This window comes from Sebastes fasciatus, chromosome 8, assembly GCF_043250625.1.
Source record: "Sebastes fasciatus isolate fSebFas1 chromosome 8, fSebFas1.pri, whole genome shotgun sequence".
Taxonomy (NCBI): Eukaryota; Metazoa; Chordata; class Actinopteri; order Perciformes; family Sebastidae; genus Sebastes; species Sebastes fasciatus.
In genome coordinates this window covers 13,836,514-13,851,573 of record NC_133802.1, presented here as the reverse complement: position 1 = coordinate 13,851,573, position 15,060 = coordinate 13,836,514, and the positions used below count along the sequence as shown (strand labels likewise).

The window sequence follows — 15,060 nt, the reverse complement described above, 5'->3', positions numbered from 1 at the left end:
ACTATGCTGAGTAACAAACATCCTGCTATGCAACATTTTTTTCACAAGACAAATTATCTGCCCAAACTTGTGGTATGAGGACTCATCACAACTCAAGTGTCATCTTGGAGAATGTCACCTTGCTAATTGACAGTCAAGAAAGGCAGCTATCACAGGGGACAAGGTAACAATATCTAGGCCTCAACAAGTTACAGTCTCAACACTATAAAATAGTATTACAAAATAAATGTCCTAGTTATCCATACCTGGCTTTTTGGTTGAGAAATGGTGAAATAATGCAAAAAAATACCTCCTGAATCCAGCTCAGCACTATTGACTTTGTGTGCCTCATGAAACTTAATACAATGTTGTGTGCTCCTGTTTAAATGTTGTGTCTGATTTGTGCTAATTGTCCTGTTTTTCTGGTCACTTTGTATAGATATAAGGTTTAATGCTGGCAATTACAAGCAACTGACAGCCCACAATCTGTCCATTTGTTGTTCTTTAACTACATACTTGTCTTAATCAAAATCAACAGTTTTAAGTAGTCTGAATCAATCTCTGGTGCACAATAATACTGGTGACTACAAGGTTCTCAGTCCCCTTATTAGAGTGAAAACACCTCCTGAACAGACAGTAATGTGAACATGTTGGTATCATGCTGTTCCAGTGAATACAATTTTAATTAAAAGTTAATAGGGCCTGGCGTGAGGTGACCTTGTTTTGTTGTCATAAATTCCATCAGTGTACAATTGCTCATAGGACATTGGAACATTAAAGTAATTATCCCCACACCCTAATTCATTTCCAAACCCTGTCATCTATCTACTTATAAAAGCAGCGGGACAACTGTCAGTCATCAGTCACAGGGGAGAGACAGTATACACTTCTTTGACCATTAAAATTGTAAGTATCCATTTAACTCTGACTATTATTATTATTATTATTATTATTAGCAATTATTACCAATTATGTACATCTTGTGCTCATTTTAAGTCTTAAATTGGTGTTGTTGCATGACACAGGCAATTATTGATTATTGATCAAATGTGATTGATTTTGAGCATACAGTAATATTTTCAATTTTTTTGTGGGAACAATTTAATACTATTACTAATAGTAAGTACTACTACTACTAATAGTAGTAATAAAACATTAATATTATCTTTATATTTTTCAGCTGTATATTAATAAAATTGTTCTATTTCTGCTTATCCACATAGTAGCAAAATGGGCAAGCTGACTGTAACTGCAGGTAAGGCATGCTGGTCAAGTTCATGTTTCTTTAAAGGGTATCTTATCTTATCTTATCTTATCTCAAGTCGTATCTAGCCAAGCAGATTGTTTTTGTTTTGTTTACCCACAGCAAGAGTGAATATAATTTACTCTACACTCTGGATAACCAACACTGTGTGTGTTGTGTGGATTATTCAGAGTACAAAAATAAATTATATTCATCATCAATAAACTTTCCTCTTGAATTTTTTTAAATGTAAAACAAAATTACATTCACCTGCAATGTATTGGAGTGACTGCAGAAATCTCAGAGAGTAATATCTCATTAAACTAGACAAATACAATAAAACCTATCTGTAGAAGAGGAAATCTTTGGGGTTTTATAATATTTTGTAATTTGGGTGAATTTATCTGTTAAACTTTGTTTGTAACCTAATACTAACCAGTCTGTCACTTTGAAGGTCTCTGTTTGGTCATCGCCAGCTTGGGTAAGTCTTTAACATGCATTGATCATAATCAACAGTCTTACTTGCATATAAATAATGTCCTTAAATCAACAATTGTTATAAATAACGATGTCTTCAAAAACTAATTAAAGCCATCATGATTTTCTTCCAAGTCTCCGTCTCAACCGCATCCACAGCCCATTCCCCGAAGCTGGTGTGTCACTTTAACCTCGATGCTAAAAATAGAGCGCACTACGGCAGGTTCACGGTTTCAGATATCAATCCGAACCTGTGTACCCACCTGATCTTTGGCTCTGCTGACATTAACAACCTAAAGCATCTGGCCTACAACCATCAAAATGAAGAAGAACACTATTGGTCTTGTAATGCACTCAAAACCAGGTCAGTGCTTTAGCCTATACAGTGCATTTGAATGTATTCAGACTCACATTTTGTTATGTTGCAGCCTTATGCTAAAACAATTCAAATACATTTCCCCCCTCATCAATCTACACTCAATCTCTCAATGATGTTCAATTGGGTTCAAGTCCAGGCTACAAAGTCTGGGCCACTCATGGACATTCACAGAGTTAGTTGTCCCTTAGCCACTCTTGCATTATCTTGGTCGTGTGTATAGGGACATTGTCCTGTTGGAAGGCCAGCTGTAAGAAGAGCCCTGGTTGTTCTAAACTTCTTCCATTTAAGAATTATGGAGGCCACAGTGCTCTTGGGAACCTTCAATTCAGCAGATTATGTTGTAGTCTTCCCCAGATCTGTGCCTCAACAAAATCCTGTCTCTGAGCTCTGCAGGCAGTTCTTTCGACCTCATGGCTTGGTTTTTGCTCTGATAAGCATTGTCAGCTGTGAGACATTATATAGACAGGTGTGTGCCTTTCCCAATCATGTCCAATCAGTTAAAAAGTACTATAGGTGGACAACAATCAAGGTGTAGAAACAGCTCACAGCACAAGCTACATTTCAGTGTGTTAAGGGTCTGAATACTAATGTCAATGTGATAATTGTGTTTTTTTCTTTTTAATAATTTACCAAACATTTCTAAAATCCTGTTTTGGCTTTGTCATTATGAGGTGATTGAGTGAAGAATTTAGGCTGTAACAACAAAATGTGGAAAAAAGTGAAGGGGACTGACTACTTTCTGAATGCACTCTAAATATTGAGCAAATAAAGTTGAATATTGTGTTTTGTTAAACAATCATTAATGAACTTTTATGCTCCCACAGAAATACAGAGCTCAAAACAATGCTGGAGGTTGGTGGCTCGCCCTTTGACAACCTAAAGTAAGTTACTTACAAGAACATTTAGTTCTTTTTGTGTCAGCGCAAAAGTGTAAGCAGCACTTCAACAAGTTAGTATTTTCTTGACCATGAAACTTGCTTTCCCCATTCATGCTGTATTTTTATGCTTTGCACAACATGCATGGTGCATGGTTTCATACAAACGGGGTAGCAAAAGGTGAGATATTGGTATTTGATGACATAAATAAGTTAACTTCATCATTCCATCTGCACACGCAAACAAAATATGTGATGTCAATTTTTAGCAACAAAATATTAATGCAAATAAACACTTTTATAATAGTTCAGGGAGATATATTTATACCTGATACCTTCACTGCATTATGTGAAACTCAGTGAATAGCATGGTAACCAGACCATTTGCCTATGGCTGTTTATTTGTCTTTACACACATGACCTTGTGCTTTATGTTGCTCTTTGAGTTTGTGCTATTAAACCCGAACCCTTAAATGTAGTATGTGGAGTGACTTCTTGAGAACACTGTTTTGTTCAAATGTTTACCAGATTCACTACAATGGTGGCAACAGAAGCAAACAGAAAAACGTTCATCGAATCTGTTATCAGACTACTGAGATACTATGGGTTTGATGGGCTAAACGTTGACTGGAGGTACCCTGGAAGCGCGTACAAGGATAAATTCACACTGCTGTGCAAGGTCAGATCCTGAATTTCTCTTCTGTAACAGACACTGTCAAAAATATGTCATACTGTATATACTGTGTATGCAATTATTAGAGTTTAAATATTCAAAAGTGACTGAACCATGTTTCTGTGTTGTATAGGAGCTCAAAGAGGCCTTTTTGGCTGAGTCAAAACTAACTGGCCGTGACAGTTTAATCGTCACTGCGAGTGTCTCTGCTGTGAAAGCAACCATCGATGAAAGTTATGAAGTCGCACAGATTGCAGCGCAATTGGATTTCATTAATGTGATGACATATGACTTTGCTCACTCCTCGGGAGCTGTCACATTTCATCACAGCGGCTTATACCAGGCATCCCTACACAATGGAGCCGATATATACTTGAACGCTGTGAGTACTGGAATTCATATTTTACCTGCCTAAACACCTTTCTACCTAGAGATGTCCTTTCATCCTAATCGTTTATTTTTCACCACATTATAGGCCTTTGCAATGTCATACTGGAGTACCCAGGGAGCACCTAAATACAAGCTAAACTTGGGGATTGCGGCATTTGGGAAAACGTATGAGCTCTCCTCTGCACCCAGTCTCGGAGCATCAGTTAATGGTCCTGGTGAAGCAGGCCCATACACCAGTAAAGCCGGATTCTTGGCCTATTATGAGGTAAAACTGCAAGCTGTGAATATATTTAATTTCTATCAATAGCCTTATTATAGGCTAGCCACTTTTAACGCTGTAATAACTTTCTGTTTATTTTAACACATTAAATCTAAATGTGACATTTGACCCTTTTTTTTTCAGATTTGCCAGTTTCTTCCTGGTGCTACAATCCAGTTCATTCCTGATCAGAAAGTTCCATATGCCACTAAAGGAGATCAGTGGGTTGGATATGACAACCAAAACAGCCTTGCTTATAAGGTAATCATCTGTTTAATTCAAACTCCTGCTCAGTAATTCCTTTCCAAATGACTGGTTGTACACAAATCTGGTTAAATAGATATTTTGTAAACATGACTTCAGCTGCTGAAGTGTTTTGTTCTTCATCCTCTCAGGTCAAATACATTAAAGACAACGGCTTTGGAGGTGCCTTTCTCACGTCTTTGGACCTGGATGACTTTAGTGGATATTTCTGTAAGCATGGCAACTACCCCTTCACCAGCCACCTGCATTCTCTCCTGATTCCAGGTAACCAAAATGCTAAATGTTTATCCTGTCATGGGGTGGTGGTCATCTTTAATGTAATCACCCTTCATTTACATTATTACATTTTAATATGTAGAGTGTAAATGTGTACTCTTTCTATTAAGAAATCTCAGCAATTGACACAATATCTCATTCTTTTAGGTTTTCCTAACCTCTGTATTGGTAAGGCAAATGGGCTCTACTCCAACTCTCTTGATCCAAGCACTTATTTCAACTGTTGGGAAGGAGTGGGCCACATCCAAAAATGCCCAGCAGATTTGGTCTTTACACAATACAGTCAAAGCTGTGAACATCCAACAACCACCTCCACTGAAAACCCCTGTTATGGTAGGCTATATGGGCTCTACCCCCACCCTCATTACCCACATTGTTATTACAACTGTGGTCATGGAATAGCCCACCTCCAATGTTGCCCAGCAAATTTGGTCTTTAAAAGTTCCTGTCAATGCTGTGACTATGACACAACCACCTACAATGCAAACACCTGTTTTGGAAAGAACAATGTACTCGTCCCTAACCCACAAGACCCATATTCTTATTATAAATGTATAACTGGATATGCCCACCTCCTATATTGCCCATCATATTCAGTCTTTAAAACATCTTTGTGTGTCTATCCCACACCCATTGCAAACCCCTGTCATGGAAAGCCAAGTGGGGTCTACGCAAACCATAATGACCCATATTCTTTTTATCACTGTGATCATGGAATAACCTACCACAAATACTGTCCAACATATTCGGTCTTTAAACAATCCTGCCGTTGCTGTGCCCATCCCACAACCACCCACACTGGAATCCCCTGTAATAAATTGAGCAATGGGCTCTTACCTTACCCTGGGGACAACCATTGCTTTTACCACTGTTCTAATGGAATAGCCTACAAGAAACGGTGTCCTGCAAATTTGGTCTTTAATCCATCTTGCCATTGCTGTGACTATCCCACATCCACCCCCACTGTAAACCCCTGTATTGGAGTGAGCAATGGGTACTACGCCTACACACCTGACCCACATTGTTTTTACAAATGTGCTAGTGGAAATCACCACTTCCTAGTATGCCCAAAAAATTATGTCTATAAACATTCCAGCCATTGCTGTGTCTATGGCATAACCGGCCCCACTGGAAACCCTTGTCATAATAAGGCCTATGGGTACTTCCCCTTCCAATATGACCCACATTATTATTACAACTGTGCTCATGGAATAGCCTACCTCCAAAAATGCGCAGCAAATTTGGTCTGGGATTCATCTTGTACTTGCTGTAACTACCCCCCATCTACAAACACTGGATTTTGTTATGGAAAGCCAAGTGGGCACTACGCCCACCCTAGTGACCCACATGCTTTTTACCAATGTGATCATGGAATAACCCACCTAAAATATTGCTCAGACACGTTGGTCTGGGATTCATCCTGTACTTGCTGTAACCATCCCCCAGCAACAGGACCCTGTAGTGGAAAGGGAAATGGGCTCTACTACAACCCTTACGGCGCAAGCTATTATTACAACTGTTGGAATGGACATCACTACGCCCAAAAATGCCCAGGAAACTTGGTCTTCACACAATACCTTCAAAGCTGTGGACATCCCACAACCACGCCCCCTGCAAACCCCTGTCATGGAAAGGCACATGGGCTCTACCCCAACCCACATGACCCACATTGTTTTTACAACTGTGGTCATGGAATAGCCCACCCCCAATGTTGCCCAGCAAATTTGGTCTTTAAAAGTTCCTGTCAATGCTGTGACTATCACACAACCACCTACAATGCAAACCCCTGTTCTGGAAAGCACAATGTACTCGTCCCTAACCCACAAGACCCATATTCTTATTATAAATGTATTTATACAAATGCCCACCTCCTATATTGCCCATCATATTCAATCTTTAAAACATCTCTCTGTGTCGATCCCACACCAATTGCAAACCCCTGTCATGGAAAGTCAAATGGGTTCTACGCAAACTTTCATGACGCAAGTTCTTATTATTACTGTGATCATGGAATATCCCACAAAAAATACTGTGCTTCAGGTTCGGTCTTTAAACACACCTGCCATTGCTGTGCCCGTCCCACAACCACCCCCACTGGAATCCCCTGTAATGGACTGATCCATGGGCTCTTACCTTACCCTGGGGACAACCATTGGTTTTACCACTGTTCTAATGGAATAGCCTACAAGAAACAGTGTCCTGCAAATTTGATCTTTAATCCATCCTCCCATGTCTGTGACTATCCCACATCCACCCCCACTGGAAACCCCTGTAATGGAGTGAGCAATGGGTACTACCCCTACCAGCAGCATTCACGTCTGTTTTACCACTGTGTTGGGGGAAATCACATGATGGTATCCTGCCCAACAACTTATTACTTTAAACATAGCACCCATTGCTGTGTCTATGGCCCTTGAAAACCCTGTAATGGAAAAAGAGAAATGGGCTCTACCCCAACCTTCATGACCCACATTCGTATTACAACTGTGGTAATGGAATAGCCCACCTCCAACAATGCCCAACAAATTTGGTCTTTAAACAATCCTGCACTTGCTGTAACCAGTCTTTAAGGAGTTGCACATAAATCATTTCACTGTCTAAAAGGGGTTATATGTATTCTTATATAAATGGGGGGCATTGTCAAAAGCTGTTGTAGGTACAATTTCTTCTGATTCTTCACAGTTGTTATATGTGGAAAAAATATAGATAATGGTTAAGTACTGTATGTTCTTGGGTTTTTTTTCTTGCATAATTTAATCTGACATCCCTTACTTAATTATATGGTTGTTGCATATATAGGCCTATGTAATTGTTGGTGTATCTAATGGTATGGGTGTGTTCTTGGTGGTTGATATTTAGCTAATGGTGATTGGATTTGTCTTCCATAATGACACAGATGTTACATATTGCATAAACAGTATTTATGTGCTGTGTGTCTAAATGTAAACAAAAAAAATTACGTGAATAATAATGAAATAATGAATCAATAAAATACCACAAGTTTCAGAGACTAATATTGGCGCATTGTGTTTGGTTTTGTTCTATGCTTGGTTGTTCTATGTTTGTTGCTCTTTGTCTATCAGGTTTTTGTGAGATAAAAGACACAATATAGTGTGGAAACAAGCAGTGTAGTAACTCATAATGTAGTAACTGTGCATAATGTAATCATTTAAATGTAATAAAAGCTCATAATGTAATAATCAGCATATGATGTAAGAACACCATGAGCACATATCATTTGTGCATGTCATAAGTTATTACATCATGAGAAAAGTATGACATTATAAACTAAGGGCATAGTGTAATAATTAAAAAGATAAAAAAGATTACTCTCCTTGTCTTCTTAAAGTATAGGAGCCCTTCTAGTTTTACATGACAAGTAAATTAAGGCCTTAACCTCAACTGAACTTATCTATTTGGTCTAGAGGACATTATGATCAAACAGTTCCAAATTGATGAAGCCTCTTCGATGTGTGACAAAATTCAGGGCTACAAGATATCCAGATGAGAACCTTCACAGAGATGATGCTGAATTTAATACACTGGGTGATTCTTAGCATGTAAAATATTTTTTTCATACATAAGTAAACCAATTACCGCAAGTGGAAAACCATCCTCACAAAGGAGCATTGCTGCTCTACAAGTACACAGAACAATAGGCCTATCAGAGAACAGAAAAGCATCCTCACGAGGAAGCATTTCTGCTTTGCGTTCACAAATGCGGTGCGGCGAGCACTGGGCTGTAAGGAGCGCTCACTCGACCCTCCCTACCCGCTTGCAACTGCTCAGCACTCGCTCGCTCGATGACTTTTGAGACTTTGGAGACGGGGATGGAATATACAGTGGTTGATGTCTCCACTCCTTTGATTGGTCACTTTCAATACTGACCATGACCTTTGATTGACTATTTGTTTTCTTATAGCTAATCGTTTGTTTCTTATATAGCTAATGGTAGGTTAGAACCTAGCCTGACTAGTGGGGCTACAAACAAAGCGGAAACTTCCAGAGCTGAGAAATGAAGTCAACGTGGAAGTGCCAAGATCTACAGTTCTTCAAATGACCATTTGAAGCTGGCTCCAAAAGCGAGTCAATCCCCATAGACCTCCATGTCAAAATGCCCAACTTTACAGAAGAAATAAACATGTTTACAGCCTGGTACAAAAATGGTTTTAGTCACTATAGCTAATTTCCCTGTTCATGACAACTGTACGGGGGGACCTTATATTACATTAAAATTATTACATTATGCACAGTTATTACATTATGATTTGGTAAAAGCTGCCTAACTGCCACTAATGGAAAAGCCATTCAAATTAAGGTATGAATTAAAACAGCTATTCTCATCCAGTGGGCGATCCACTGTAGAAGGACTGCCAAATGGTTGGATTCAATTTTAAAAAATGTTTTGGTAATTAACAAAGGAGGTCATTTTTATATCTAAATGTGCTCAGGAATCAAAAAACGTCAAATTAAAATGCATAATTTCAATGACTTGTTACATTTGAATATCACCATGACGCATCATCAGGTAGAGACAAATGTGTTCTGCCACTGTTAGCTACTTAACGTTCCGTCAGATTCAGGAACACAAAATGGATTGTTTTTTCAAACGAAAAAGTGATGTAGGAAACAACACTGTGCCAATAATAGCTCCAAAGTGTGTGGTGAGGAAATATGACCCTACATGCATTCATTTTGGATTCACAATGGCAGGCGGTAAAGGGTGAGGGTTAGCAGCAGGGTCGGCTTAAGGCATAGGCCATATAAGCGGTCACCTAGAGCGCCACCTTATGGGGGGTGCTGGTTGCCCTCCAAAAAAAATAATAATAATAAGTTAAAGGGACTGTTTTTAACTTCTTACACGTATAAATCATCCACGCGCTCGCATATGCGCGCACGCGTGTGGCTACGCTGATCAGACAAGACTCCAACACAAACTACACGGAAGCACCAAAACCGCAAAGTTATATCTAGTGAAGCCCGTCTTGCGTAGCGAGAAACGTTATCGTCTCCTACCGGGTGTCGGTGTCTCCCCTGTTCCTGGTCGGGAGGCTGAAGCAGGAAAAGCCAACACTAGGATCAGCATTGATTCATGGAGAGACCTTCGTCTGGTCAGCTAACATTACTGCCAAGCTGGTGAAATACAGAGTGATATTGTGGTTTTAGCTGACGTGTGTCGCCTCACTGTTTTGAGCAATGCTCGTTCATGTCTATTTAGAGCGTGCACAAGCACGAGCCCGACGCTGACTTTCATTGACTTAATGGTTAACAAGCAATTCTGATTCTTACAAACAGTCCCTTTAAAAAAACGTTTTCATCTGCTTTTTTCCTGTCTTTTTCAAGAGCATGGTCTTTCAATTTGAGAGCATGACTTATTGGCCCTGTTCAGACCTGGTATTCACATGCGTCCTCAGTGATCGGATCACAAGTGGACAGCTTTAAGTACGTCTGTTCACACCTGGCATTAGAATGGGTCTCCACATGCGTCTTGAGTGGCCACTTATGATCCGGTCTCACTTCCCCACTCTATATGCAAATGAACACGCAGTAAACACATGGCTAATACAGCAGCCAGAAAACAAAAACACAAACAAATCTCCGACAGTATGATAATAATGCGCTTCCTGTTCCCAGTCTGACAGTCTGTAGACTATGTAGCCTATAGATAAGTTATATTTTAATAAAATACAGTTGTACTGACAGAATACAGTAGCAGGCCGTTTCCATGCTGTGAGGCAGACGAGCGCTCGCCTTGTCTGTTCACCTGAGGAGCGCAGAGATCCTGCGAATCCCAGCAGAACATCAGATGAGTAGGCGGACCTTAATGTGGCCAAGGACACATTCGGGTACACACTGCTAAAAGAATGTGACCATATGTGGCCCAGACACATATGAATGTGGTCTGAAAGATCCGATCTCAATGTTTCCTCAATGCGTTTTGAGTGCATTCACACCTGTACTTACAGCTGTCCACTTGTGATCCGATCACTGAGGACGCATGTTAATACTTGGTCTGAACAGGGCTTCAGACCACATTCAGAGGTGGTCTGAGCCACATACGGCCACATTCTTTTAGCAGTGTGTACGCGAATGTGTCCTTGGGATCCGTTGGGTCTCTGCGCTCCTCAGGTGAATAGACAGGCAGACGCGAGCGCCTGTCTGCCTCACGGCATGGAAACGGCCTCTGTGCTCTACTGTATTCTGTCGGTACAACTGTATTTTATTAAAATACATCTTATCTATGGGACACATATACAGACTATCAGGCTAGGCATGCAAAGTGCATTATTATCATATTGTCAGAGATGTATCTGTGTTTTTGTTCCTCTGTTTTGCAAGGAGCTGACACCCACCCGCCCGCTCGCCTGCCCGCCCTCTCTCATCCACGATTTCTGAAGCTCTGTACCCTGCTGTTGCCTGGCAAAGGCAGCAGTGCCGGCGGAGCGTGCAGAGGTCCTTGGGAACCGCCAGTACAATAACCTTTAATTTTGGTGTTAATAAAATTTACCCAAATTCATAAATATGTAGGATATTATGACTGACATTCATGTAATATTACGTAACAACATCTGCTGTATTAGCCATGTGTTTACTACGTGTTTATTTGCATATAGAGCGGGGAAGTGAGATAAGATCACAAGTGGCCACTCAAGACGCATGTGGAGACACATTCTAATGCCAGGGGTGAACAAATGTTTTCAGAAACATCTTGTAGTGCACTGTTTAGCTGTAAAATGAGAAAGTTTGTCACCCGGCAGCCATGTTGAGGTCAGTTGAGGAAATACAAAGCACCGTCCACCAGCCGGAGCAAACTTTCTCATTTTACAGCTAAACAGTACACTACAAGATGTTTCTGAGAACATATTAGGTGAGAAATAGGAATTACAGTAACTGAATATTCATTAATATTACTATAATAATATATATTTCTTTCTTTCTTTTTTTATAAATTAATAGATCAATAGGAATGCTCTCTTAATGAAATGACCTGTGATTGGTCAAAGTCTCCCTTCATGGGCCAGATTTTCTAAAGCCTGAAAACAGAGCCATGAGGAGGTGCAGCAGTCTAGTTTTCTCTCAGAACACTTGAATTACAATATGCTGAAAGGTTATTATGGAATTTTTGACCAATGATGCCAAAAACGTTCTGCCTACTGCAGGTTTAACAGACATATTTAAATGAAAATCTTTGAGATTGCCACTTTAAGTTACAAAAGTTTAAATCCCGAATTAGAAGATATAGGATCAAAACATATTTGTCAAACATTCTTGACATCATTGTAAGATGAACTACTCCACAATACATTCAAGAAAAAAAAACGTTGAGGTTTTAAGTCACTTGTGAAGAGATCTGAACCTGAGTGAGGGTTTATGTCCATCATCATTGTTTTTCCTACTGACACATAGGGCACATTAGGTGCTAGTTTAAAATGAATGTGAGAGACTAATTTGTATATACATGACTCCCTGTAATGTGAAAAAGCTGCTTACTGCCATTCTTAGAGAATTAATACCCCAGTCAGCTGCACTATGTTGTTTTCAACTGTTTTCAGGTCACTGTTTCAGTTTGCTCTACCAACAAACTAAAACAATGCTGGCTCATACAAAACAGCTACTAATGAGCTACTGTAAATCGTCTCTCTGAGTGTTCGTCAGAGGGGATAGAAGGTGTAAAACTTTTTCTTAATGGTATCTATTGATGGGACTTCATCATCCTGAGTGGTTTGATTTCATTTTTTTAATTTATTATTTTAATTTTTAGTTATCTTTGTGATGTTTTATCTGTAGCAGTTGATTCATTGATTTAGCACCTTAAAGACACTGACGGTACATATTTGGAAGTCAGTGCTCTAAAGAGATCTCCATCCAATTTAACTTTCATTACATGTCATGACATGATATACTGTATTTAGGAATCAATTTGTGTTGTCAACTAGTCCTGTAGTATTTGTTAAGGTGGGTTCACATATTGAAACGGAAGCGCCACTCTATGTTAATCGTCCTACAAGACAGAGGAACTTCGCATGTGTCTTGAGGAGTTGAGGCATTTATTCACCGACAGCCTAAACTGTACACACGCTGCACCGCTATGCTCACAGCTAGTTACAGCTGCCTTCATCTCACCGTCACTCCGTCACACACAGTACACTACAAAATGTTCTGAAAACAATTGAGGAGAGAATAGGCATTACAGTAACAGAATATGATTCATATTTGATCAGCACAGCCTAGTTTGAAAGTTCGGTTGGAGTTTGCAAGTATTGTCTCGTGGCTCTCATAGACGGCAGCAGGAGGCAGATTGCGACCTATGCTCGAAATAAATAAATAAAATTCTAATATCTTAGTAAATGAAAAAACGAGTGCCTCTCATACAAACACTAAAGCCTTAACGGTCAATATATAATACGATGGCTGCGACAAGCGTCGGTATTCAACGCCCTGGAATGAGAACGGGGCGAAATAATATGATCAAAATCTACGAGCTTAAAAGAAGGTTTGTCTGAATATATTGGACGCGGAAACAACGTCACCTTCTGGCGTCACCTCATAACCACGTTGCAGCTACGGCGTTCAACTGGAACCATGTTGGCCAGGGACACGTCACCTTCCGACATATGCTCGATCACACGGTCCACTTCAAACAGTGTTTAGTCATGGCTGACGTCATCACAACATCACACACAACTGTGCAGCGGCATAACGACATACATTATCCACAAGCAAGCGAATTCCTCCGACTCAAAGTTCCAACGGTTCATCCGTGTTTTTTTTGGGGGGAGTATATCACGGCATGAATCTCAGCACCAGCCTCCCTCTTACTCCAGTATTCATATTCGCTCGTTAAGCTACATGTCTGGGCCTTCATTGGAACACAATCACATTAGTTCATGTGACTATCATTCGTTGGCATCCCAATAGTACACACTTAAGATCGAAGGGAAGCATCACGCGATCATCTGCACACAAAGTCATCACAACCTGTCATAGTAACGACAACAAAATGCTAGCTCCTCTAATGGCGTTCAACAGATCCTCTATACTCATGCATATAACTGGTGGTGGTGTTTCAGCTTAGCGGCTACATTGCTGCTAATCGTCAATCTATTTTATCTGGCTCCGGTCACAGCTGACCTCAGCATTCATCAGGTCATCTGTTCAGATTAATTAGTTCAGATCATTACAAGCAATTCATAGCAAATTTTGGCTAATTGCTCAATTATGCGTCTATTAATTACTACGTGCGTACTCATTGTTTTATTTTGCAAATGTTTATATTCATCATACCTCAGTAAGTGCTTCATATCATCATATTCTAATCGTCGTGACCTCTCTATTGCTCTAGTCTATGGTGACCTCTCTATAGCTCTGGTCAAAGAGTGACCTCTCTATTGCTCTGGTCTAAATGTGACCTCTCTATTGCTCTGCTCTGGTCTATCGTGACCTCTCTATTGCTCTGGTCTGTCGTGACCTCTCTATTGCTTTGGTCTATGGTGACCTCTCCATAGCTCTGGTCCAAAAGTGACCTTTCTATTGCTCTGGTCTAAATGTAACCTCTCTATTGCTCTGCTTTAAAAACAAAAAAAAGGTTCAGATTGACCCTCGCATTACTCCGGTCAAAGACAGAAAGAAAAAAAAAAGCAGAATAACTATAACTGTTTTACTTTTGAAATTTTTCTTCCATGTCTAATTTCTAATTCTGCTTAGGAATTCACAACTGCAGTAAGGTAATGTATTTCCGTAGTGTAGAAAACACTCCTTTCTACACTAATTATTTTGGGGGAAGATACCTAATCTCATCACGGCACCACTACCCCCTTTGATATACTAAGTCACTATGGAGTCTAATCGGAAACATTATCAATGTTCCTATATGACATCTCTCATCGCACTGGTTAATGGGTCTTTGTTCATACATCATGGGGTCATGCCATCATAACTATAACTGTTTTACTTTGGAAACTTTTTTTCCATGTCTAATTTCTGAATCTGCCTAGGAATCCGCAAAGGCAGTAGGGTAATGTATTTTGTAGTGTAGAAAACACTCCTTTCTACACTACTTCTTTTGGGGGGAATATAGCTAATCTCAACACGGCATCACTACCCCTTTTTATATTCTATGTTACAATGGAGTCTAATTGCCAAAGAGATTGCACTATTCTTCTATCATGTACAATGTAATAAATTGTTGTTCTTTCGATACGGGGTCTTTCCTGATTGAAATCACAAGAACCCATATTTTCTCAT

General features: G+C 39.8%; 1 protein-coding gene across 1 annotated transcript; it reads left to right on the top strand.

Annotated features, from left to right (window-relative positions):
* Window positions 1-804: 804 nt before the first annotated feature.
* Window positions 805-7,829, top strand: LOC141772537 (uncharacterized). The gene is made up of 11 exons (XM_074643615.1): window positions 805-885; window positions 1,203-1,234; window positions 1,677-1,703; window positions 1,835-2,063; window positions 2,903-2,959; window positions 3,482-3,632; window positions 3,760-4,008; window positions 4,102-4,281; window positions 4,420-4,536; window positions 4,671-4,803; window positions 4,963-7,829. The coding sequence occupies exons 2-11, from the start codon at window positions 1,210-1,212 to the stop codon at window positions 7,230-7,232; spliced, it is 3,438 nt and encodes a 1,145-aa protein (XP_074499716.1). The 5' UTR covers window positions 805-885; window positions 1,203-1,209; the 3' UTR covers window positions 7,233-7,829.
* Window positions 7,830-15,060: the final 7,231 nt, after the last annotated feature.

Coding starts and splice junctions, on each gene's coding strand:
- LOC141772537 (XM_074643615.1), top strand. CDS start 1,210: ATGGGCAAGCTGACTGTAACTGCAG. Junction 1,235..1,676: donor CAAGCTGACTGTAACTGCAG/GTAAGGCATGCT, acceptor GTCACTTTGAAG/GTCTCTGTTTGGTCATCGCC. Junction 2,960..3,481: donor TCGCCCTTTGACAACCTAAA/GTAAGTTACTTA, acceptor AATGTTTACCAG/ATTCACTACAATGGTGGCAA.